The sequence below is a fragment of the Pecten maximus genome, chromosome 2 (assembly GCF_902652985.1).
Source record: "Pecten maximus chromosome 2, xPecMax1.1, whole genome shotgun sequence".
Taxonomy (NCBI): domain Eukaryota; kingdom Metazoa; phylum Mollusca; class Bivalvia; order Pectinida; family Pectinidae; genus Pecten; species Pecten maximus.
This window is the reverse complement of record NC_047016.1, coordinates 33,333,979-33,361,920: the sequence shown is the minus strand read 5'-3', so window position 1 is coordinate 33,361,920 and position 27,942 is coordinate 33,333,979. Positions and strand designations below refer to the sequence as shown.

Here is a 27,942-nt window from a genome sequence, read left to right as displayed (position 1 = left end):
AGGTAGCACCACTAGCTTAAGAATTCAGAAAACATTACATCAGCTGATTAAGGCTTCCTGGCGAAATCAATACAACAAGGCATAATGTCATGATGTTGTGCACAGCAGAACAGCTTAAACATATAATTATTTTAAACAAATGGACACGTTAAATACATCACAGGAACTGAGGTAGACATGAAAACATACAATAACAATCCCACATGGTAGAATAGATTTGATCAACATGTGTTTGCATTATACATGACAGAATATATAATACTGATTTTAAAATGCTTGAAAAAATAACTAACTCCTGCCAAAGAAGACTTTGTTAATTTTCTTTTTTTCTCTCCCTCATTAGATATACAGTGTATATTCCACCATAAGCACACATGTGTCGATGATTTTTTTTTAGATAACGCAGCAATATTTTTAAAGCTGAGAAAATAAATGAAATACTTTTATCAAAGATATACTTACAGCTGGGTACAGTAACCCAATCCGACGAGTTTCTGCTTATTTTCAGCATTTGTAGATTATTACTTATACCACCATATAGGACTTTGAAATTTTGACAGTCTGATTTTTGTTTATCCCCTGGAATTGCCCTTTGTAGATTGCTCAATGAAGATTGAGAAAAACTTCACAACTGTTTACTACCCTGGAGCCTTCTCATAAAGATTAGTATACCCAATTTAGCAAAAACAGGATGTACTTGCTTTGCATCTTTTTGACCTTTGACCTAGTAAATGCAGTAACATTTTCAGGGAATGGAAAAATATCAAGAAATTTATCTACATTTCTGATTATATTCTGTATATCTGATAGTTAGTTTTGTAGATGATTCAAATATTTGCCAAAAATCCACTAAGGATTGGATTGCTCTGATTTTTGGCAAATATTTGAACCACTACAAAACTAACTATCAGATATACAGTACTTACTCCAAATGTTTCTCAGCCATTAAACATACATGATACAACATGAAAATCAACAGGTTTTGACAGTTATTGTTTATACACAGTATATTAATACACATGTATGTTCTCCTCTTCCATAATACATGCAGTAATTACAATCTCCAAAATACAAGATAAAAACAATTTTTCTCATTTGATGCTAAATTACTTCTGACTATATATCTAACACAGTATTATTTCTAGTCTATCAGTATCTTTAGTATAAAATATATAAAAACATCTTATTTCATTGTTTATCTTACTGACATAGCTAATTAACTTTCAATACAATTGAAGTCCTCAACGGCACCTCGGGCAATACATAGTACAATGGACACATGTCATAACTCCTTTTAACAAACTCGTTGATATTTAATGACCAAACAATTTGGATGGATTAAAATCTATGGCTTACAAAACATTGTAATTCCATTTTACACCTTTGTAAATTATCAATATCATTATCTACTCCTCAGGATTCCATAAAAGAAATGTGTGTAATGATATGCAATAAACGTGACACCCATGTCATAGTACAGTTACTGTATTTCTTTATCAAGTAGATGTGTTCCTCCACATAAATGCTACGTCACATATTTGTCCACAATATCACCTCCTTTACCTTAACTTCAGATAATGGCATCATATGGAATTTATTGCTTTACATATTGCAAATTAAATACATGTATCTTCATTACAACTTGGTAATACATTGTAATAAAATATCAGAGTTTCTCCTAACTCTCAGAATAATTATATGATACAAAGGTTATATTTTAATAAGACTGATTTTTTTTATCAATTTCAAATTCAAGTTCAAATTGGGAATATGAAAATAAATGGTCGATTGTTAAGACATGATAACTGATTATCACTTGATGTATGTAGTTGAATTTTTATCACAGAATTGTATCACTGCAGAAGGGGCTAAACTAGGAATAAAATTGCAACACAAATAATTACAATGTGATAATATATGAGCAAAATGGGGTATTAATTTTAGATCATGATTGGCATTAAGTCATTCATAAAATTTGCTTAAAAAGATGAGTGGATAGAGGGTTAAAAAGAAGGATTAATACTACCCTATTCTTCATATACTGAAATAACCCTGAAATAACTTTACTATGAATCAATGTTAAGATATCACTTTTTTGCTTATACATGATAACACTGTCAATACAGCATTTACAGTATTCAAATGGCCCCTTTACATATAAATCGAGAAATACGATTACAGAAATGATACTGTACAAAACTCTACGTACCACAGCAGTAAACCTGATAAGATATTCAAAAAAACTATTTCTAAATCCATAAAGTTTCCTTTATATACATTATATAGCTATAATAGAAGACTTCTTAAGCAAGCCTAGAAATGTTGCGGTACAATTGTCAAGAATTGCATTTGAAATGGAAACAAGTTAAAACTGATTTTCATCACACTACTTATAATGTAAAGAAAAAAAAAGATTTATCTGACCATTGTGAAATCTTAAAGGCGAACATATATACAATGTATGTGAACTTTTGTCTTTTGTTTTCAATACACCATTACAATACATTCATAGTAGTCATGTAATGGAGAGTCTGAGATAGACACACTAACGGAATCAGACTAACAGCATATATATACTACTATATATTGTCACTATCTACATGTATATCACAGAAAAACTTGATCGGTTAAAATATTGGTTTCAACCTTTCCCTGGCACTTCACAATATGACTCTGACCAATTCTTCTTAACATTTTGTTTTACTTCATTAAACCATAATGTTTTGGATTAAATTATTTTGACATGTAGTGTTGAAATAAAAAAATTATTTTTAAAAATCATTTAGGCATATTATTTGCTCAACATAAAAAAGATCACTACACAATCCCGCTATTCTTTTTACGTATTTCCGTCTTCTTTTCATAAAGCACTTCCCACCTTCTGCTCTTGGTCCGACACAGAAAATAGTACATATTATGGAAGCACCCCTGATCGAATGGGTTATAGTCATCGTCGAGATATTTCAGGTATGTTATTTTTTCCCTGGCTGCACATTCCCAAGTGGTCATATTTTTCACCATCAGATAAGAATGAAAGGCAAGCAGTCCAAACACAGTGAAGCCACCAAAGATCAGCACCATGATGTCAATAAAGAGGAAGACATTGTTGTGGAACCAGCCCTCCCAACCATCTTCGTGATCAAAGGCCCTCCTGTAACACAAATATTTTATCATATATCGAATAATGGCTTTCTGTTGAGAACTGATACACACAGACTACAAATATTTTTCATATCAAGATTTATTTGTTGGTTTTATTGCCCTGTGAACAGCAAGGGTCATTTTGCGGCAGGGTCTCCTTGTAGTAGTTGGTGACTACCTCACTGAACCATAAATAGGAAGCCTGTTGCATGCCATCCACAGCAATTAGTGTAAAGTGTCTTGAGAAAGGGCACAAACCAAAACAACACAGACTGGTCAGCCTCTCAGCCTCCCAAAAAACACAAACCGCAATGTGTTGGGAGTGTCAAACCACACACCTCGAATCTTCACCTAAGGTTATGTGGCTGGCGCTCTAACTGATGGAGCATCCCTACCCTTTCAAAGGTCAAGAGCAAAGCATGGTGCATAAAGATAGATACTCTGTCATCTAAGTGAAAATATTGCTGGTATTCTACAGATACAAGGGCAGTATTTTGTGTGTCTATAATGACATTTTTAGTCAATCTGTAAGCCATGTATATTGAAGGTGATTAACAAGACAACGATGTAAACATACAGTGTAGAATACATATATATATACATGTGACTGTTAGGTATACTGACCACGTGATAACAAATGTCCAGACGATGAGAAAAGAGGTTGACAGGAGAAAGAGCCAGAAGAAGCGATGGTTTCTCTCCCCGACACATGTCTCCAGCCATGGACAGTGGTGGTCATACTTTCTCACACACATGTTACAATCTTCACAGTGCTTACTTCTCATTGGTTGCTGCAATTATCCAATCAAAACAATCAAAATAAACCTATTTATATTTTGTTGACTAGTAAACATTGTAATGGCCACTTTAACAAATATTTCTTTCTGAATATGAAAACTTTTGTTTTTTTTACTCTAGTAACAATCAAAATAAACCTATTTGTATTTTGTTGACCAGTTAACATTATCAATGGGTAACTTTAACATATAGTTCTTTCTGAATATGAAAATTTTTGTTTTTGACTCTAGTAACAACAATTTGAAAATGTGCCTTTTCTTTTCAACAGTCATTTTTAAAATTTGTCTTTAACAAGTGGAGACAACCAAATGAATTGTCATTAATGAAAATTTTATTTCAATTTTTTTGTATAATACCTCAATTTCACAATAATCACAGTATCTGTAGAGTTTTTCTGTGTCTATCTCTCCTGTGGCTGTCCGTAACATAGGTGTATGGTCCTCTGTCTCTGGGTCAACATCTTCATCACTGTCATCCTGAGGGGGGCGGGCAACAGCTGACTTCTACAGACCGCCAATGAAGGTCACACAAGTTGAAAATAACATTAAAATCACATTTTTAACCTTGACCTCTTAAAGATGTTTGAAAATTAGATTCATTATGAAAATAAGAGACAAAGAGGACCTGCATCACTCACCTGGATATTCCAATAATCATGGCAAAATATTCTCACTTAAGTGACAAACATTTTCTTTCTGAGCTGCATCTTTAAACAATGGTACAAACCAAATGAGCACCAAATCCTGTCTTTCTTAAAAAAGAGAAGGGAGCCACACCCTCTGTTTATACAACATTAGATTTCCTTTGCCCAATAATGCTCCAGACCAAATTTCATCAAAATTCGTTCAGTTGTTCAGGACAAGTAGCAATTTAAAGGAAATATTGATGGATTATGGATGAACTGATGCAGCAACATTGCATAAGCTCACTGGCCCTTCAAGCCAGGTGAGCTGAAAATTGTTAAAAACATTAATAAGTTTGTTTGTTTTAATGTATTGAATGCTTTCAGCTCTTAACAAAACTCAAGTGCAACACAATATTGATATAAATGCATATTCATTTTTTCTTATTTTAATCCTTTCAATTCATCGATGAATGGTACATAATCATATACATATACATGTTTATTATATTACGGTACCGTAGTGTAAATATCATATAGAAACATGATAATTCATACTAAATGAACATCTATTAACTAAAGGACAAACAATTTTCTCTAAAAAAGTGATTTTTAAGATAAATGATAGAAGTAACAGATTATGCCTCCCTCATCCTACATTTCTTAACAATATTAACAATTAACATCTTACCTTATGTCCCATAACAGGGACATACCCTGGGTCGCTGAGACAGGCTGTGAAGTACATAATGAGCGAGAACACCAGGAGAACCACATAGCTAATTCCATACAGCGGGTCAGCAAACTCCAGCAGGGCATGCTGTAGGGCTAAATCACACCATAAATTAGTTACAACACTTCTGCTGAATAATCAGTATTTTTCTTCAATGTTTTCTTGACTATATCATTTTCCTCTTCAGTCTAGATTTTTTTTTTGGCTTGGTTTATCACTCCACATGTACAGCCAGGGTTCATTTTTCAGGTTTCATTGTCAGTTTGTTAAACGTCTTGGTATAGCAAATCTATGTTATCAACGTTAACAGGACTGGTGACATTTTATACAAATGTTATCATGACCACCAGACAGCAGCCCTAGTTTCAAGAATGCTCCTAATTACCTGAAGGAAATGCCAAAACTTAAAATTAATACAATGTAGATGTTTTCCCTTAAAACCAACGATGTGCTTAAACTAGTAAATTATGTGGTGGACCTTTTTACATGTCATGTATGAAATGGCAGTACCTGTTTTTTTGAAAAGCAGAGTTGTGGGCACGGCAAGACAAATCAACGTGTGAAATGTCCTGATAAACAGACTGGCACCACATGAACACTTTCGGCATGACATATTGATCCTGGTACAAATACGACCGATCATTCCCGGAGACACTCATCAGCTCTAGATCTAGGCATCAATCCAATATACAGTGTCGACTCCATCCCAATCTGTTTCTTTTAGTCTCTGTAACAAAATATAGAAGTTCTAGATTAAGACTCAAAAATGAAAACTACATTACTCTCGAAAAGGTTTCCTTACAGCCTTACAAAACACCTAAAATCCTTTTTATATCATTAATTCATACTGTATTGGTTGATATCAATACTGGCCAACTTTTTTTTAGAATTTTTTATGAGTGAATAACATTTTAAGTATAGTAATGAGCATTTATAAACACCCTCGACATACTAGATACCACATAAACAACACATTACTATACAGGGGTGGTGGAGACACAACGTCTCGGAAGGTAGTAAATCGTAGAGATCCAGATGAACCAGTCCTGGATACTGGTGTATGGAAGAGGTCTCACCAAAAATCCAGGTAATGTGTGCATAATACAGCAAGTCGTCACGGTGGTTATATCGATGGTCCATTTTTTTATTGGAAAGCGTTGTTTAAATGTTTCGGCCACATTTCCAGTTGTAAAAATAAGATTTTATCTGTTGCACAAACTTGAGAGCTTTCGATGGCCACTCTCCATCTTGGTCCATCTTATATATAGCCAAGTTATAAGATTTTTAAGTAAAGTTGCATTCTGGTGGACTAATTGCATAATGCATATGTCTTTGAAATTATGAACTATGAAGAATTTTACTCATTAAAAATACTAGAACTTGTAAATAATTTATAATCTCTTAGTGAGGGTTGGCATTATAAACAATCATACATAAATATATTGGATGTAGCAAAAAGTGTAAAAATAAAGAATACATATATATGTGGCAGGTTTTAATTGTAAATACTAAATTGTGTACATAGTGGTATATGGTCACATTCTAGCTTAGCACTAGGGGATATTTCCCTTTTAGTTCAGTCAGTAAATAGCAATGGACCAGTAAGCTGAGGGTCGCGGGTTAGATCCAAGTGGAGGCACACTACTCTCTTTCCTGTTACATTTAGTGCCATTGATCACCACTCCAAGTGCAAACTATAGGATGGTCTGAATTTTCTGACGATCTTACTTCGTAGATACACATCAGAACCCTTCGGATTAACTATAGGAGAATGAGAGGCTTCATTGTAGATAGAACCTGGGTTGATTTGTGTTTGGGGTGAGCACATTTGAAAAGGGAGAGTAAGGTGGCAGATTTTAATTGTAAATAGTCTACATATACAATGTATAGTGATACAGCCGCCTTTTAGCTTCGCAATAGATGTAATGTCCCTTTACCTCAGTCAGTAAATCAGCGGACAAGTAATTTAAGCTGAGGTCCGCAGGTTCTATCCCCATAAGATGCATACAACTCACTTTCCTGTTACTCATGAGTAGACTTATATCTAGGACATTAAAAAGGCAGGGGTCATTTGCTAAGGATGTCAGAAAGTTATTTCCTTTATAAGCCTATAGCTACTTTCTGTAGCTATATAGTTGTAATTCGGGTACCACAGACCTAGAAGGAAAGTCAGAGGTCATCTGTTTTGAGCCACTGCACAGTACCAGCACAGGGGCATGTCTAGTCTTATATTAAAAAGTAGCCAGAAATACCTATACTCTTATATATAGACCGGATGCTTCCCTTGTCTTTATCTACAGGTATTTCAGCTGGCTATTTGTTAAATTATGCCCTTGTGGTACCAGTAGACATCCTGTGTTTGGAGCTTTCATTTGTAATTTAACAGTAATAATCAAAGGAGCCAATCCAAATAGTCACACAACATAAAACAAGACATCACAACTTAGAATAAAACGTACAATGAATTAGATCACAACAACTTGTAAACAGAAAGAAATATTTTATATCAACACTGAGTATAACAATCATAATATAAGCTGGGTTTTTTTTAACAGTGCTTCAAATGTACCAGAGTGTGAGAATACTTCAGCTACATGTATAGTTAGACCTAGTTAATTATTACTATTAGAAGGTCTAACGTTACGGCTATTTTTTGGTTCTGACGACGGCAGTGACGCGCCTGTCATTAGTTTCTCGCCATGTTATCATCTAACTTCACTGATATGTCGGCGATTTTACGATAATTTGAAAAATACATAATATAAAAACATACACATAGTTAAATACTGATAGACCTAATAGTAAACAAACCTTTGATGAGGGAGTGTTCTTAGCAAAACTCAAAACCTTAACAACATCGTGAAGAAAACGCAAGAGATGTTCCGAGGGAGAAAAACTAAAAACAAAAACAAAAAAACGTAAAATCCGGAAATATACAAAAAATAATTAAAGATGCACTCCCCTTGATTATGTTCCAGACTGTCACTACCGAATTAGCCGATTCGTATTGATAACTAATTTAGCTGTATAGATATATTGTTTTTAATTACCTATATCCAACGGAATCCAACAGCTTTTAATTTGTTATTCAAAGAAAAAACGTAGTTTGATATATGGCCGCTGGGAAATACCACAGACACTTTGTACAAGGTGAACTAGTTAACATGGACAGGAAATATATCTGTGATATATTTTGTAAGCATTGTTAAGAATTCGGAACAATACCTTCTTATATAATATCAGGATTCCTATTTGCTGTTTGGTGTTGGTAGTTATGTCACAAATACTACAGTGAATGTTTCTGTGTGACTATAGACCGAAAGCTCAAAATGGCGGGAACTTTGATAAAAAAAAACTTAATGTGTCGGAGCGACTCCAATGTCCCGCCAGTGACCAAAAGGGATTAAGCTTGGAACTTTTCAGTATCATTGGCTCTGTTAAGAGTTTACTCTCGTCTTGGCTTTTTTCATGACAAGTGAGGAATTAGTTGACCAAGGATTACCATAAATGATTCGTGTCTGTACATTCTACCTGGTTCCAATTTTGTTTGAGATGAAGTCACGTAAAGTTGCAATCCATGTATTGACAATAACAGTGATCCCTTCAAAAATCAAACAATTTAGTGTCATTTATCTTGCAACATCACCTAAAAATATCGACAGTTTACATTAGTTTCGCGTAATAACGCGTTAGTTTTACGATATAACGAGAAAGTTTCCCACAATAACGCGATGGTTTCGCGTAACGACGCGTTAGTTTCGCTTAATAACGCGATCATTTCCCGTAAGCATGCGTTAGTTTCGCGGAAAAAATATACTTCGAAAATGATACCCATCAGCATTCGTTTTTTCAGAGACATATCTGACATACACGTCTCTGTTTTGTTTTATAATATTTATGATTTGTGCCGTTAACAAGATATACAAAATAGGTTATTTCTTATGATTCTTATTGATTTTTATTAAGCATAGAACTAAAACACATTCGAGTTTTATAAGATAAGTTACGGACGGATTTCGGTTCCTGAAGTATGTCTGCTAGGATTTACCAGATACCCCAATAGCATGCTATGGGGATCTCTGCATGTTTCCCCAATGATGGAATATTGTTACATTTACATTTCTTTGCGATATTTATGATTTTAGCATTTTTGCACAAATAGTTTCATTGCGTATACACAACGGTGTTGGCACCCTTAGGTATTCAAATTGTCATTCGGAATACACTTTTTCTTCCCCTGTGTGTGCACGTACGCGAGATGCTGACTAAAGAACAAGTACAAAAGGTAGCGTTATATCATTTACATTGAAGCGCATGTCACCTCTCATAATTACACACGGTTATATAATTCAGTTTCAATTAATTAATCAGAAAGTTAGAATAGAAACAAATTGAAGGCGTGACCATGCTCGAGATGTTGAATTGGGTCAGATGAAACCAGCGGTCTAAGGGACACAACTCTTACAGTCATCAAAATAAATAAAAAACTGTCCAGTTGAAATTGCTTTAATAATGTACAATACTGTCCTAGATTTTGCATAAGTTCCATAAAATTGAAGCATATGGAAATGTATTTGAATTTAAGGTTGCGAGTATTGAAATGTATTTGAACTTAATTAAAGTAGATGGTCTCTTTCAGTTTTGTATCTCCAGCAAAGAAGAGTTCATATGATGTTTTGCGTTTCATATTTGTAGGTCATCTGACACGAAGGGTCAGGATGACCAACAACCATCATGTTTCATCTGTCATTGTATACCATACACTGTGTGTAAAATTTTAACATTTCAAATTTAGTTCCACCGTGGGATTCAGCTTTTCTGAAATGAACTGACCAAGAGTTGTTTTTTGGGGTCAGTCCTAAATCCAAGATGGTTGTTGTCATTTTGAATAAAACATTTAAAACTTCTTCAGTTTGTTCCACTTGTGCCATTGAGCGGGAAATTGGTCAGAATGTTAAGGATTTTGGCCTTGTGAAAACTTTGATACAGCCCTGTGGCGCCAAAGAGGTCATTTTGTAATAAGATTGCACTAAAGTGGTTTTCCCTGACAACACCTTTTTTTTTAGCTCACACTTGCCTGAAATTATCCTGAAAAGGTCTTGACCAAGTGTTGATTGTTATTTTTCTGGGTTGGTCCAAAATCCAAGATGGTTATAATGCCTATAAGATTAGACAACCTTTTGAGAAATGAAATGAATTTAAACTATTTTGTCGTTAAATTATTACTTCTTGGTAAAATAACAAAAAAACAAGACTGAGAGGGCAGAAGGCCTAGTGTCAATTACTCTTGTCTTTTTTGTGATTTTTTATATGTTAACCTTCGCAAGGACAGATTCCTTTTCTTATGTATCTATTTTTTTGGTCAGATTGTCTTAGTCGAATAACCGAAAAAATATGACTTTTCCAACCCAATTAAACGATTTTTTTTAACATGATTCAAGAGAAAATGGTTTTGGTTTTTGAATTTTTACCCCAATAAACGAAATACCCTATTAAGCGTTACCCGATTAAGTGGAATGTACTGTATATACAACAATGTACATACAGAAATATAAATGTATATATACATATATAAGAAAGACTCAATGTTCTGAAATAAATCAGCAATACGTATTAAGATTATGATTGTCTCCTTATATTTCACCACAGAAAAAAAAACTTTCCTCAATTTCACTCTTCTTTTATAATCAGCTTATTGTTAAAGTAAATGAGTTATTTCTACATAATTACATTGTCAAAAGACTATTTGGATTAAATGAATTTCATTGTCCTAACTCTGGTAATGTCCACAGTTTGAGGATGATGGCTTCCTGCTCGTGGACGATTTCCTCAAGGCTGATGAGGCAGATGCCCTGAGACAGGCTTGTCATGCATTGGTCAAGGACATGGTTCCCGAGGAGCACAACACAGTCTTCACCACGCTGGAGATGAAGAGGGTCTGAATCCATAATACTTTCCTTAAAATCTGTAATGTTTTTTATGGATTTTTCTCATGTTAATGGAACATGGGGCCAGGTATCCATCTGTGTAGACAAGAGTTTTCATTCCTCTTACCAGGGAAACCTGGGGGACTCTAGCTTTCCTCCCCGAGTCAGTTCGTTCACTCAGTTTTACACTTTTCTCAGCCATGCTTCAAAGTATGTTGGTAAAAGTTGGTATATCAAGGTCAAGGTCACTATCAGGAGGATTCATGTATTGCTTTAGCAATATCCAGCATGCTTGTTAATGAAGGGTCAGTAAATCTGCAAATTCAGATTCCCCTTAAACCTACTCACTACTCAAGAAAATATTATATGTGTACATTAATTAGTTAATAATCATAATTATTAAATAAGTTAATAAATATCAATCCTAATTAAGTGATTCTCCATAATGGTATATATTGAGTCTCCTCATTATTTTAATGTTGTTATTAATGACCATTCCAATTGATGTATTAATTGTTAATGTTCTACTTATATTGTTCTACTATAAATATAGATTTCATTTTCATTGTATCTCAATAGACAAGCGATGACTATTTCCTGAACAGTGGAGACAAAATCAGGTATTTCTTTGAGGACGGAGCCAGAGACGATAAAGGTACATTCACCTACAATCTATTTCAAAACCTTGGTATTTTAGTTGATGAAAATCAGCTGTTAACATTTATAGATAACTTACCTGGTTTTGGTGTTTACAGACCCCAAGGTAGATTCCGTGGAAATTATAGCTAGCATTATCTAATGCATGATATAGCAAAAGAGTCTGTGGAGTAATGAGTCTAAGTTCCTTGTCAATATCATGATAAAACACCAAAATGTTCTAGGCCTGAATACAATTTGCTGATCATTGGTCAAGGTTATAGATCAAAGGTCACACTTGACCACTTCGAAAATTAAAATCTCGTATACAAGAGATGTCATAAAACTCTGCTAAGATTTATTACTGATGAGAGGGTTAGAACATATCTATGTGAGCTCTTGCTCACTTTTTAGCCCACCATCATCAGATGGTGGGCTATTCAAATCGCCCTGCGTCCGTGGTCCGTCGTCCGTCCGTCCCTCCGTCCGTCCGTCCCTCCGTCCGTAAACAATTCTTGTTATCGCTATTTCTCAGAAAGTACTGAAGGGATCTTTCTCAAGTTTCATATATAGGTTCCCCTTGGTTCCTAGTTATGCATATTGCATTTTGAGAGCAATCGGAAAACAACATGGCCGACAGGCAGCCATCTTGGATTTTGACAATTGAAGTTTGTTATCGCTATTTCTCAGAAAGTGCTGAAGGGATCTTTCTCAAATTTCATATGTAGGTTCCCCTCGGTATCTAGTTATGCATATTGCATTTTGAGACTAATCAGAAAACAACATGGCCGACATGCAGCCATCTTGGATTTTGACAATTGAAGTTTGTTATCGCTATTTCTCAGAAAGTTTTGAAGGGATCTTTCTCAAATTGCATATGTAGGTTCCCCTTGGTACCTAGTTATGCATATTGCATTTTGAGGCCAATCAGAAAACAACATGGCCGACAGGCAGCCATCTTGGATTTTGACAATTGAAGTTTGTTATTGCTATTTCTCAGGAAGTGCTGAAGGGATCTTTCTCAAATTTCATATGTAGGTTCCCCTCTGTGCTTAGTTATGCATATTGCATTTTGAGGCCAATCGGAAAACAACATGGCCGACCGGCAGCCATCTTGGATTTTGATAATTGAAGTTTGTTATCGCTATTTCTCAGAAAGTACTGAAGGGATCTTTCTCAAATTTCATATGTAGGTTCCCCTCGGTATCTAGTTATGCATATTGCATTTTGTGACCTATCGGAAAACAACATGGCCGGCAGGCAGCCATCTTGGATTTTGACAATTGAAGTTTGTTATCGCTATTTCTCAGAAAGTGCTGAAGGGATATTTCTCAAATTTCATATGTAGGTTCCCCTCTGTGCCTAGTTATGCATATTGCATTTTGTGACCTATCAGAAAACAACATGACCGACAGGCAGCCATCTTGGATTTTGATATTTGAAGTTTGTTATCACTATTTCTCAGAAAGTACTGAAAGGATCGTTCTCAAATTTCATATGTAGGTTTCCCTCGGTGCCTAGTTATGCATATTGCATTTTGAGGCCAATCGGAAAACAACATGGCCGACAGGCAGCCATCTTGGATTTTGATATTTGAAGTTTGTTATCACTATTTCTCAGAAAGTACTGAAAGGATCTTTTGCAAATTTCATATGTAGGTTCCCCTCAGTGCCTCGTTGTGCATATTGCATTTTGGGACCTTTCGGGAAAACAACATGGCCGACAGGCAGCCATCTTGGATTTTGACAATTGAAGTTTGTTATCGCTATTTCTCAGAAAGTAATGAAGGGATCTTTCTCAAATTTCATATGTAGGTTCCCCTCGGTATCTAGTTATGCATATTGCATTTTGAGACCTATTGGAAAACAACATGGCCGACAGGCAGCCATCTTCGATTTTGACAATTGAAGTTTGTTATCATTATTTCTCAGAAAGTGCTGAAGGGATCTTTCTCAAATTCCATATATAGGTTCCCCTCGGTGCCTAAGTTATGCATATTGCATTTTGAGACCAATCGGAAAATTGAAGTTTGTTATTGCTATTTTACAGAAGGTACGTACTGAAAGGATCTTTCTCAAATTTCATATGTAGGTTCCCCTTGGTCCCTGGTATTGCATTTTGGGACCGATCTTTCTCAAATTTCATATGTAGGTTCCCCTTGGTCCCTGGTATTGCATTTTGGGACCGATCTTTCTCAAATTTCATATGTAGGTTCCCCTTGGTCCCTGGTATTGCATTTTGGGACCAATCCGAAAACAACATGACCAACAGACAGCCATTAGCGCTAAATCTTAAATTTTATATATAGGTTCCCCTTGTTTGAATAGTACTAGAGGGCTGTTTCTGAATTTACACAGATTAGTAACACTTAGAGGAAGAGAAAAGTAGAGAAAAGATCAATCTGACATGGAACCTATAAAGATCATTCAATGGTGGGCGCCAAGATCCCTCTGGGATCTCTTGTTTTTTATTAATATTGGTCCAGCAAAAGCCAAGTCAACTTTTCATAGAGACAGAGTATGAGTAAGTGATATGTACTACTCAGCATACTGGTGTATTTATTGTGGTTGGTGCAGACATTTGTGTATTGGTAACTCACCTATTATGTAACTTCCTTTCAGGACAACTCAAAGTGGATAAGCATCTATCACTAAACAAAATTGGCCATGGTAAGTTGAAAATTTTTTATATCCTTGAGAAAGGAGTTTTAGGAATTCTTTTGTCTCTTTATACATATATATACATATGGTGTTAATTCATCACCAAAACATTTACCATGCTTCAAAATCAATATAATGTCAGGGCTTTTTCTGGGGGCTTTTTGGGGCCGTTAATGGGCCCCATTCCCAATTTAAATTATTTCATATTTATTTAGTAAGCCAAATTCCCAAAATTTGCAGTTTACTCCTGAAAAAATCTTTCCCAATTCACCAATTTTCTTCCCAAAATTAGACAAAAAGGCCCTTTCCCAAACCTGTGAGAAAAAGCCCTGAATGTTATGGTACCTCATATCAATTTCATTTCAAAATATTTTATTCAATCAAACATTTAAATAAATTAACATACCATATTTCATAATAAAGATAGAATCTAGATATAAAAATGGATTGGACAACAGGTTTAGCCTATACAGGTCCTTTCCGTACTTTCGTACTACCTCACTTCAGTGTATATTTATACACTGTGATATATCAAGCCAACACGTGTAATGACTGGGAATCATAATTATTCAGTTTAGGAGATTAAGGACAACCAGAATTCTGTGTATTAAATATATACAATGTACATGTATATAACATATGTACAGTACGTTAGATAAATATTTGTTATTCCATTTTATCATCATCATTTCCAAATAACATTGATACATAATACCTAATATGTAACATCTAGGTATCTTGTGAATTCAGTGGTTCTAAGCTCAAGAGCAGCATGACATGATTGTTCAATACACATCCAATAAATATAATTCAAAATAACTTCCCTCCTCTTCTCGTCTCTGAAGACAACACTATTTACACCCCAGGTTTAGATATGCCCTTTACCAAGTACACACGGACACATTACCGTATTTATCCTGTAAGAAGCCCGGGGGTCAACACTTATAGTTGGACTAGAAGTGTGGGCTTATTATAGGACGATGACATATCATTTGTTAGCTACTGAAATACAATAACACAGGTGGGCTCATGATTTGCTGTATAAAGACAGTACCTGGGTACTTGAAACAAGAGTCAGCCACACTCTGACACCTTTTCACAAAAGATGAAGAATGCATCAATCAAAGTTTACTTCATCCAAATTATTCTAATGTTTAATCAACTTACATTGATCTGGTTTTAATCCATGCCAGACAGACATAAAAAAAGGATAAATTCCCAGAATAATTCAAACTACAACCAGACCTAGACTTGAACCAAATACCTCCAATTTTTAGGTTGATGCTCTTACTGATTTCACTACCTGTACCTGGCAATCAATCCAGTCTAGTTCTAGCAAAATATTACATTACATTTCCAAAAAAAAACAAAAAAAACAGCCCATATCTCTTTATACTCTGTATACATGTATATGGTTGGAGTATATATCATGCAGCCTCATATCAAACAGATTTTAATGATTATACTTGCAGCTCTCCATGTACTAAATCCTGCCTTCAGAAAGGTGACATTCAATGAAGGAATTAAGTCTATAGCGCGAGACATAGGCCTGGTGGACCCTGTTGTTTGCCAGAGTATGTACATCTTCAAGGTGAGCTATTTTTATTCACGTTTTCATGTTGTGAGTGTCATCACAAATCCCACAACTCTGTGTTGATGAACCTGTCTAGTCTGACCTGTTATAGATGTCATAATACTCAGGTTTATTAATTTGTTACTTTATTTAGAAATAGTCTTTAGGGTGTGTGATTATGTCTATAGACATATGTTATGCTGAGGTAAACAGGATGTAAAAAATGTGATATGATAAATATAAAAAAAAAATATTATGTTCTTAAAATCTATAAAGTCCCGTAACCTCTGGTAATATCTCGACCTACATAATGCCTATTACAATGTATATGTTATTGTACAATGTTTGTTTTAGTACATGTACAGACCTATTACAAATATTATTTTGATTTAATAACATCTTGAATTATTGTTTTATGTCACTAATATAAAATCTAATGAAGATTGGTTAATATGCATTAAAAATGTATGTCAATTATACAACATTAACAAAGTTAAATGCTACAGGTTTTATATATACATGTACCATTGCTGCATGTTATAAACTAGTTAAAACTTTATTTTTTCAGCAACCTGGCATAGGAGGAGAAGGTATGCTCATTTAAATTAGTAGTAGTAGATTATTGATAACTGCAGCTCGAATACGTCCGAGTTATAGTTATAGTAATTAAATTTCTAGTCTCTACATACATGTATGTAGTTTTCTGTTGCATTTGATTAAGTGAAAAATCCTATAAGGCATTATGCTGCATATGTTTCATAATGCTTGTATATAAGATAGAGCAATTTGTGAAGCATTTCTTTAACTTTAACCATGTTTCATTACGGTTGCATTGCCAGAAAGAATCTGGTAAAAAGAGCACATTACAGTATTGTTGTGATACAGGGAGAGTTCTGTACACATAAATATTGTTTATACTAGAAACCATGCTGCCCTATGTCAGTGCTGATTCCCTGTGTGTTATATTGACAGTGGTTCCCCATCAGGACCAGACTTTCCTGTACACAGACCCTATGAGACTGTTTGGTATCTGGATAGCACTAGAGGATGCCACCACAGAAAATGGCTGCCTCTGGTTCCAGCCTGGCTCACATAAACGTAGGTTTTCTCAACATGGTTCTGCAGTGTGTCATAAATATGAACACAAGTCAGTTTAAAATTCAGCATACACTGTATGTCCACAATGTCAGTCAAGGTTAAACTTATATAAATCTGACTGTCTGTTAATCAAATAATAGCAATGTTGCTGGATATTAGCTGCGATAACGGAACCTTACCAGGAGATGTTTTATGTATTGTCTCGGTAATGAAATAGGCAGGGTAAGATTATATATGGATCTGAACAAAGGCCACAAGGCAAGATTATTCGTACTAGCTAGATATATGTTTTTACATGTCATGTATAAATACCTTGGCCGAAAATCATATTTCCAAGTCCAGGTCATGGATCATTGATGTTCTCAAATGTGTCATGACACTTTGTCTGGGCCGTGATCATGCATTCCAACATTACTGACTTTTGATTCAAAGTAATATCTCAAATTCAAGGTGAGGGAAGGTCTGCGAGCTCAGGTGAAATGGCATCTTTGAAATCCAGTTGGTAGACAGGAAGAATACTGTTTAAAGATGATAGGGACAATGTATATGAATTAAAATTTATGATTTAAATGAATGAATTTAGATCTATGACCTATGAAGACTTGATCAGGATTGAGGAACAGTTTCTATGATAATTTGTAATCAATTGACCCATTACAAACAAGTTTATCCTGTTAAAGAAATATTTTTTGTGTTCAGCTGGTCTGTATGCCAACAGAAGAATGATTCGTAATCCAAAGATGGGTGAGAAGGGTGAGCCTACCACTATTTTCACCTGTGATGCCCCTAAGTTAGACTACTGTGATTACGTACCTGTACCTGTCAAAAAAGGTAGGTCATTACTAAAATGTTCTGAAGCGATATGTTTGTAAGTCGTAAAGTCAGAATAAGTTGGTAGAAAACTTCAATTAGGTATGATTATCAGTGAAAACAAAATGATGTCAGTTATTATATTTATTTATTTATTGAATATTGTAGATTCTATTATTTATTTTAAGTGTTGGTTTTAATAATGTAATAGAATATAGCAAATAATGATGACCAGTGTTAAAGACATCCTGAGGCTGATGATCAAGTGAGCATAAAAAATTTAGAAAGGATTTTAAATCTAAATATTCCTGCTGTTGTAACATGTGAAGCACACAGGACAGTCAACAGTTCTACAGGAGGTTGTCATGTCTAATATTCAGTAGGCAATGGCACAGGGACTTGGCACAATTTGATTTTCAACCATCAGTATACATGTATGCATATATATATCTATGGATCATAGGTTGGGAAATTGTGCCAATCCCCTGTGAGCCATTGGAATGTCTAAAGGGTACAGATTCATACTTGTTATACTTACAGGAAGCCTGGTGATCATCAATGGAGAAGTTGTACACAAGAGTGAACAAAACACATCGAACAGGTCTCGACATATCTACACCTTCCATATGTACGATCAGAGTAACACAAAGTACAGCAAAGACAACTGGTAAGTAGAGTTTGAAGGTCAGCAAAGATAACTGGTAAGAAGAGGTCAAAGGTCAGCAAAGATAACTTGCAAGTATAGAGTTTTAAGGTCCGCAAAGACAACTTGTAAGTAGAGTTTGAAAGTCAGCAAAGACAAGTACTGTAGTAAGTAGAGGTCACAAATCAACGAAGACAACTAGTCAGTAGAGTTTGAAGGTCAGCAAAGACAACTACTAAGTAGGGTTCAAAGGTCAGCAATAAAAAAAATTTAAGTTGAGGTTGAAAGTCAGCAAAGTGAGCTGGAAACATCAGCAAATTATAGGAGCATAGCAGTTAAAATTCAACCACCTGGTAGTGAAAAAGTATTTTACAGCAACATGGTATTTGATACATTTAAAGTACTGTATTTTGTACTTTGTTTTAATAAGAGGGAGCACTACTCTATGGTATTGTATTTTATGTCTGAAATGACACTGCGACATTGTGTTTACTTCAGAACTGTCAATGTCAGTAACTTCACTGATTCAAGCTCTTGAGAATACACATATAAAATTGTTTAAACTTGAATGGAAACAAGCATTAATTTGATTCAATATGAGATTTTAATTTTTTTGTTTTTGCAGGTTACAGCCATCAAAGGAAGTGCCTTTCACTCCACTGTACAGCATGTCACCAGTCTGCGAGCAACACTGACTGAGACAGAGTAACCTGACCTAGAATTGTTTACCGAGTTTACTTTGTGTTTAAAGGATAAAAGTATATGTAATGTACTCAGAGGATTTATATAGTAAGAGAAAGTTCTTCCAGTGAAGATTTGATATATAAATAGATTACTCTTTAATTGCAAAAAAAATCCTGAAAAATTTGTACACAATATCATTATTATTGTGACTTTCTTGCTGGTTCAAATTTGCAGAGACTGAATTTGTCTGTTATTAGTAAATGTATTATATCGGGCATCAATCTTGATGACCTGCAGATATTAATAAAGTCCTTGAAAGCCTTTTTAAATTAAAGGCTCATCTGAAAATAATGTCATAAAATCATCAGGTTTGTCTGGTCAACCATTCAGACTGGAATAAACAAAAAAAAATCTCTAGTTTTCTTTAGGTGCCCAGGCCACCCATAAAATTTGATTAATCCAACCATTTCAAGTGATTTCATTTTATATTGTGCTGTGAGGGAGATTTTTAATGCAATACAGCGTAGCTTTTAATGTTAATATTGATAATTGCAAATCATTTCTATTTTTGTATGATCCTAATTGTGTTCTATTTTATGTCTGCAATAGGTATTTTTTTAACTGATGGAGAAATGTCAGTTGTATAACTATTTGTACTCTTACATTAACTGACCAGTGGAAGCAATGTTTCCTATACTACACACACTTAAAAGTCACTGATTTTGATAATATATTGATGTATTATATGTAATTATGTGGTGACAATAATGGTTCTTACAATTGTCTCAGATGTTTTCCTTTTTAATTATTTTATAAATATGTTGTCAACGTGTTCATTTTAATTGGTATATAAAATGTTTTAATTGATTTATACATGTAATTTATGAATATGGATACAAGTTTTGAGTTTGTACATCAGTATTGTTGTAAATGTATAATCAGTTCAGTCCCACATTCCTCCAATGCTGAGTTCCTGATAAATGAAATATTTTCAAATGAGATCCAGAAAGTATCACATAAAATAGTAATAGATTTGAGATCATATATACATGTACTATTACTATGCATTATGAATGAAGAGATAACCAGAAAAGCAACTGGAATTCTAATCAAACCTGTCTATAAAGGCCTGTTAAGGGAGCAGAGATAAACTATCTTTGAAGACGGGTGACCTTTATATAGAGGTTCATTTACAATGGATAGTGTTACATTGGGAAACGTAAACATATGGCCTTTAAGGCAGGTTTGACTGTACACTTATTAAAAATACATTTGTATGTGACATCATAACGGGTAGTCTCTTGTCTAGTGGCATTAAGTAACCCAGTGATATTGAGTATGTACAGATTACATAGCTATGTATGTAATGAATATGTGATACAATTTTAGTCTTCTTTTTGCATCCTGATCCATATCCTCTACTGAAACCCACATTGTCATGTTATTTTAGATATATTGATGAAAATAATATTTCTGTAAAACTATACATGGGAGCGAGTTCCAGTTATTGACTCATTTGTCTGTATAAAGGAATATTCCTGAATATCCAATTAGAGATGATAATTATTGCACTTTTTAACAGATCAGCAAGTGATAAAAATATATATTTGAACGTATAACCAGATGTATGAGGGAAATCAGTATTTAGACTTCAAAAATAAATTTGTTAGCAATATACATCAGAACCATTTCCTTTTTATTACATCCAGCTTGAGGTTCATCTGGTACAGAATGTTGCCCTTCCTCTTTCATACAATGAGATGTTGCCTTGGTATTTAGTATATGCTAGTGTAGCTATTGCTGCAGTAGCAAGTTTTCAGATTTGTTCAAATGAACTACCTTATTCTGATTGCAACGTAACACAGAGGTCAAATGTGCTGAAAATTCATTCCAAGCCTATCCAAGCAGGTGTCTTTGAGCTTGTTCAGGACAAATGACCTAGGCCCAATTTCTTTTTTCAAGAATTTAATTATCTTGAATATGATTAGAACTATAATTTTCCATCTTTATCATTAAATAATATCCTTGCTATCCCATATAAAAGTCAATTTGCAAACTATATCCAGCGACGAGGGTTACTTGAATTGACAAAAGCATTGGGTGTCAAGTATAGGTCAGCGACCTATTTTTGGCATGTGACAAATCCTCCTCCCATGATGTACCAACCCACAAGAAAAACTCATCTGTAAATACATATATTATGGTAGACATAGGACAGAAAGGACTTTTGTCATATGGAGGTCAACTGGCTTACTTATGGTACAAGATGCATCATCTTCCCCAGATGTACCCACACCAAAGTCCACGAAAAATTATCCTCTGTAAAATGGTCTACAACAAAAAATCATGAACCTGAAACAAAACCATGGGCTGACCCAGAGACACACATAATGAATAAGGTATTACCCTCCGCCATTTTTTTCTTCAAAGTGAGGGTATAATAAACAACAAATATACTCCCATATTTTTAACACCACTTTATTTTCTGTAATAATCTGATTATACTACAAATAACAGTAGTTATATTTGCCGGCCAACACTTCCACCATCATATGGTTATTTCGTCTATAGAAATGACAAAATTTAAGAAGTTATGTTTATGCAAATGATCAATATTTTTCTGAAATATTAAGAGCCTTCATCTTAAATTCAAGGCAACAACCCATGATCATTCTTTTATAAATTGCATCTTTTTTTAGCAGCCATATACTGTGAAGTTAAACTTGAGCAGTATGTAATCATAATATTGGCAAATTCAAAAACATTTCATTCATTTCAGTTTGATAATAATACTCAATACTGTATATTGTTTCTTAAGACAAATACTGTTGGTAGCCAACTCATTATTGCACTGATCTGTTAAAATTTTTTTATATTAAGCTTGAGAGTCAAACTATTAAAGCATTTTTAAGTATTGTCATTAATGTTTAACAGAGATTGCATTGAAACATAAAATCTACAGTTTTGCCTTGGTGTCCTAACTGAAGGACTATTCTAGAAAATAAAATATGCAATACCTTGAAGATTGAAGTATGGGCATGCATAAATTAATGTTTTACTCTTCAGAGTAAATGGTAGGCTTCCATTTCATAACACATGGTTCACATTAAATGTTAATTTTCTAGGATTGTATTTTCCTTTAAACTTTAGTATAGACATTTAATAGTTGAAAGTTTTGGGCCAGCAAAATGAAAAATTTAATGGTAGTTTGTACAATGATGACTTAGTTTATACATGATGACTAAAATTATTAAAGATGTCACAAAAATTCACACAGAGACAAAAAGTTAATGCATTCATACCGCAATACCACCATTTAGACACAATGAGATTAAAAATCTGATATATAAAGCTTAACTGTCAAGATGAAATCTATTAAAAGTAACTCTGCAATCATCAAACTTAAGATCTTGAGATATGAGTTTTCTTCTTTGTCTTCTGAAGACTTAAGTACCAGTATAATGTATATGTAAACTGTGTATTCAGCAACATGTACGGTATGATCAATTGCTGAATGAAATGAGTGTAACTAGTCTTGAACAGCACACATGTCCCACAGTAGCTTATTACAGAGTAATAACCTTCATTATTGATCCAGAAACTCGCAATATTAACACTAATGTTTCTTCACTATTCACCTCACAATATTGTGAATAATTACAGTAATCTGAGAAGCATGTTACAGTATTTCAGAGTTATTTTGGACATCAAATTCTGAGATAAGCAAGTCCTATACTGAATCATTTACACAGATATCAATAAGGCCACAAGTTAATTAAGATAGTAGCACTTTTGGTTTGAGACCTTGTGTATCTTGATAATCTAAGACTAAAGAGTTTCTACACCGAAAAAAAAAACCAAACATTTACATGAAGTCAAATTGCACAATAAAGAAAAAATGCTCACACAAAACATTATCAGATACAACATTAAAAAAAAATTTCAAATCAAACACACATTGTTGGACAGTCTCTGATGATTTCACAACACACATTGAGATCTTGGTTACCTAATAATTATGGTTTCCACGCCAAACGGTGTAAATATAGCCCTTTATACCTGAATCATTTGATTGCACATTTATTATGTATTAACCACACAAACCAACGTCACTCTGTTTTGGTTGACTTTAAAGCATTGATGGCCCTTGAGTAGCCGATAGCAGCATTAATGGACCAGATGGACATGCCAACCATCCCAAAGTAGATATGCCACTGTGTCCAGTAGTCTGTGGTCAGTTGAGTATACAGCTGTGCTGTCACTAGAAGGGCATTCACCTAGCAAAAACACAAGCATCATCAGTGAAATTCAGTCTGAATCAAAATATACTACAAAATATAGGATGTATGCACTACTGTATACTTGACTCAAAATATTTTTTCTTTACAGTATTGAGTAATTTATGTTACCTTTCTAAACTTTGTATTGTATCTAACTTGCTATCTCATCTTCTCATTAGACTAATTTCATGTTTCCAAAACCAATTTTAAGTGAACATTATTTATGTAATTGGGACTAGATTGATCTTATATTTCTCTTTTTTTTTCTTTATTAAAAATGTTTGCAAAAAACGTATGCCCTCTTTCTCACTTCAGTAGAGAAGAAGCTACATCAAATGCAAAAACTAATCAAAGTCCAATACCTGTCAGAAATAGGGGAAAAAACCACTTGATACAAAACATAAGCATTCTATTATTAATGAGAGAATGGTGAAATTAAAAACTTGTTAACCAATTTGTAGACAGATTAATTGAAGTGCCTCCGATTACTCCCTGGCAGAGGCATAACAAAACACAAAGCTATATAAGATCAAGCCATTAAGACTTGCAACTGATCACCTGTGAGTTATTGATTTTAAAGCCATGCGCTGTACTTACGATAAGTCTAATTGTAAGAAAGTTGACTTTGTCTGTTAGTGAAGGAAAGTTAGGAGTCCTTCCAGAGATGACAGCTGAATTGAAAATGAATGCTGCGAACATACGGATGATGCATAGGTGGAGGCCCCTTAGCTTCTCTTTACACTGAAACAAGACAAATGAGCAATATGAAGAATTTTTAGAAAAAAAATGCCTCTATCAGTATAATTTTATTTATATGACCAGCTTTGTAAAAAGTTGTTTTCATGTCAGTTACCACATAGATAAATAAAAATAACATTTGCAACACTGAAGTTGGAATGCCAAGGTCATTATTTTTTAACTTAATACAGCATGATACAAACCAAGAAGTTTTTTTTGAAGATTTCAAACATATGACCCATATGACTTTTTAAGGTGGACAGTGTTATTCATTTGAGGAAATATTGTATTGAGGAATAGCATTTATGACATCAAGAGAGTTTCACTGACACAATATCTTTTTACCTTTGCTGAGTCAATTAGCAAAAACAAATTTCTTTGATAATTTTTGTTGTGTATGAACAACAACTAATTTCCAATATACAAAATGTAAGTGGGATCCAATGTCATATTAAATAACAGTATTTTCTTCATACATTATCTTTGTCAATACCATGTACATACATTGCTTACTACAATGTAGTAAATTTTATCAAATTTATTTTGTTTTCCTGATACCACTTTTATTGAAGACATTTGTTCTTTGGGTAGTTGATCAAATGAAATCCTGCAAGAAAAGTGAATGAGCTGTTGCTTGGCAATTGTGTTGTTTCTGTACCTGGAAACCTAACATGGGTCCAGGAAAGGTGAAGAAGAGGAATGCAAACAGGAATGTCTGTACAAAATCAAATCCAAGGAACATGTTCAGCGACCCATGGGAGGTTTTAGCTCCACCAAAGTCTGTGCTGCTCACAGCATATATCAGGTTACCAAGCAACCACAGACAGTCTCCATAGATACCAAAATTCAATGCCTATAAAGAAATTGGGGCAATATTCATTAAATATATATAATTCAAGCGTTCATTTCAAAATATGTTAATGACCAATTTAGATATGCATCATTATTTTTTTCTTTAAATCGTGAAATTATAAAATACTGTAAATGTAAACTTTATTTATTTTACAACTATTGCGAAACAAGTTATATTAACTTATATCAATCACGCTTGTTGGCCAGGATAGAAGTGTGCGAGGAGTCTTACTATGGGAGGAAACCGAAGTACCCACATGGTCGGGCAGGTGACCCCATACCTTTTCACGTCCGATTGAGGAATCGAAGACCGGCTGCCTAGGTGAAAGGCAAGTGTGTTACATGTGTGCCACCCGACCACCCTAAAATACTGTACTGTTAGTTTGATAAAATAAAATCACTAAAAAGTGTGAAGTTTATCTTCTGAAATAAAACTTTTTTCAGAGACGGGATGCTTATTAGGATTCACCCCTGTCCATCTATCATTTTTGTAGAATAGAATTGACAGTTATAAATAAATACCATTGGATTCCATGTAGTTCCAGTTCTCAAATTCATGAAGCTGTGTGTTTTAGCCATGATGTAAATGGCCAGTCCCTGAAATGAAATAATCCATGTATACAGTACATGTATAAAATTAACAATTTAAATAAATACTGTACATCACAGAAAATGTTTTTGTGAATCATACGTTAAAACTTCTCATTTATAACACTTATTGTGTGTTTTGCTTGAGTATTGTTTTCATTAATGTTTATAAATGCATGTGTATATGATTAAGCAAAAATGAAAATTGGTATTGAACATACTATGACCCTTCCCCATAGAATGGAGGTCTTTGTTGTGTTCTCTTTTGTGATCAATGCACAACCGCCGAACATTGATGTTCCCAGGATCATCAGCCCAAAAAGGCGTAACATATGGACATGAACGCCATCCACCACACCGTCCACCTGATAACACACCAAAATAGGTTTATGAAAATTATACATTGTACAATATATCCTAAGCTTGTATAGAATAATGATTTCTTCAAATATATTCTCACGTCACTTATGATACAATGTATGTGTAAACCTGACCAAGGATTTTCTTATTTGGAAGGAAACTTGAATATCATACACTCATTATCAGGAATACACAATACTCAATCAAGCACAGACTGGTCCACTTCTCAGCTTCCTGAGAAACACAAACCACTAGACTACAGGCGAGGTAGTGAGTGAGTGTTGAACTACACAGTTCAGATCTTCACCTGAGCATTACATGTAGGGCATTACTCTAACCAAGTGGACTATCTGACCCCTCGGAGATTTTGGTTGTATTAAAATTATCAACCTTCAATGACCTTTTTGTAGTTAAGTTATCCGGTATTGTTTTTTTTTTTTTTTTTTTTTGCGAAAATATCAACACATAATAAACATCAAATAACTTAACGTCTAATGAGTTTATGTTGTTAGCCTAGTGTGTACCGGCCAAAAGCATATCAAGTCTAGTGTTGCACACGATCGGAATGTTTGTATCTTCTCATCTATTTAAGATTAAACAAAACATTCTGATAATGGCGCGTTACCTGAAATTTCAAATACCGCTCAGGAAAGAGAGTACATATAGCGGCAAACGCAAGTGAAATCAGTGTGTCCGCTGTCAACCAAACATTCCTCCCCCATGGTATGATAGCTAGGAAGACGACAGTGAGCACCACTGAGTAAATATTTTCTGCCCAAAAATTCCAGCATTTTGACCGGCACGGTTTTGAGCGGAATCTAGGTCGGCGACACGTTTGATGGGAAGAATACCCTACTGTTTACATTTAAAAGACCCAGATTAAACCAATGTAAAATAAGAATCGGGTACGGCATAGCACCGGGCGGATATTTGTTGTCAAAATTAACATTAGTCACTGTTGGTATTGGGACTAAAGTTACTATACTAAATACTTAATAAATATTCGTAAATAGTAAATAATTGTGATGTTAGAATAAAACAGTATTAAATTAAACATGTCATAATCTCTTTATGACTACTCAATTCAGTACACACCTGTATGGATATCTAAATTGATATGTAAAGAGGGTTTTATTACTCTTTACACATCAATTTGGATATTCATACAGGTTGTCTATTTACTGGATTGAGTATTTCACAGTAATCATACAGAAAGTATGACGTAAGTTAATTTGTATTTTGAACATGTATAGAGTGATAATACTTTTTTGACCAGCAGAATAAGTATATTTTCGCTTCATCGACGACATCCACCAAACAGGTCAAATACAGATGTCACGTTCTCAAAATGAGAAGTGTGACATTCCAAAGGAACCACTAGCTTAGCATGCATCGAACGAGTCAATTTTGTCCAATTAAGACAATGGATGCGGCGATGAAAATAAGTTACCCGTAGTCTTCAGTCTGAATCTCTCAAACTGTCTGTTTGTGTTATTACACACTGTCTTTTCCAAGCGGTACGGAATTATCTTTGTATTTGTTCGATATTTCATTCCTAACCACAAAAACGTGTGCATCATTAGATGTCCAGAACTATAAACTCTCAATAAGTCACCACATTTGTCTTCGATCGGTTATTTATCTTTGTATATCAAAACAGGGTTTACTTTAGTGCTATTTCATGCTCTTCTGATCATTTGCATTCAGCCAATCCGTCATTGTGATCGGAGATGCAAATAAGATATTAAGGAAATCAAGTCGTCAATCATCTAATTATGGCGCAATATCAATCAAGCGTT

The 27,942-nt window shown here is 34.3% G+C and overlaps 3 protein-coding genes across 3 annotated transcripts; 1 reads left to right on the top strand and 2 right to left on the bottom strand.

Annotated features, from left to right (window-relative positions):
- Positions 1–339: 339 nt before the first annotated feature.
- Positions 340–8,195, bottom strand: LOC117321848 (probable palmitoyltransferase ZDHHC12). Its single transcript, XM_033876438.1, has 6 exons — positions 8,106–8,195; positions 5,805–6,021; positions 5,253–5,389; positions 4,296–4,442; positions 3,766–3,932; positions 340–3,151 (listed from the first exon to the last, which is right to left on the bottom strand). The coding sequence occupies exons 2-6, from the start codon at positions 5,935–5,937 to the stop codon at positions 2,818–2,820; spliced, it is 918 nt and encodes a 305-aa protein (XP_033732329.1). The 5' UTR covers positions 5,938–6,021; positions 8,106–8,195; the 3' UTR covers positions 340–2,817.
- Positions 8,196–9,490: 1,295 nt separating this feature from the next.
- Positions 9,491–21,002, top strand: LOC117321847 (phytanoyl-CoA dioxygenase domain-containing protein 1-like). Its single transcript, XM_033876437.1, has 10 exons — positions 9,491–9,579; positions 11,087–11,230; positions 11,801–11,876; positions 14,479–14,526; positions 15,990–16,108; positions 16,659–16,680; positions 17,063–17,188; positions 17,888–18,019; positions 18,539–18,665; positions 19,267–21,002. Exons 1-10 carry the CDS (start codon positions 9,553–9,555, stop codon positions 19,334–19,336), a joined length of 891 nt encoding a protein of 296 aa, XP_033732328.1. The 5' UTR covers positions 9,491–9,552; the 3' UTR covers positions 19,337–21,002.
- A 785-nt stretch (positions 21,003–21,787) lies between these two features.
- LOC117342568 lies at positions 21,788–27,696 on the bottom strand. Its single transcript, XM_033904760.1, has 7 exons — positions 27,594–27,696; positions 26,769–26,998; positions 26,005–26,148; positions 25,718–25,792; positions 25,002–25,196; positions 24,203–24,346; positions 21,788–23,602 (listed from the first exon to the last, which is right to left on the bottom strand). The coding sequence occupies exons 1-7, from the start codon at positions 27,694–27,696 to the stop codon at positions 23,435–23,437; spliced, it is 1,059 nt and encodes a 352-aa protein (XP_033760651.1). The 3' UTR covers positions 21,788–23,434.
- Positions 27,697–27,942: the final 246 nt, after the last annotated feature.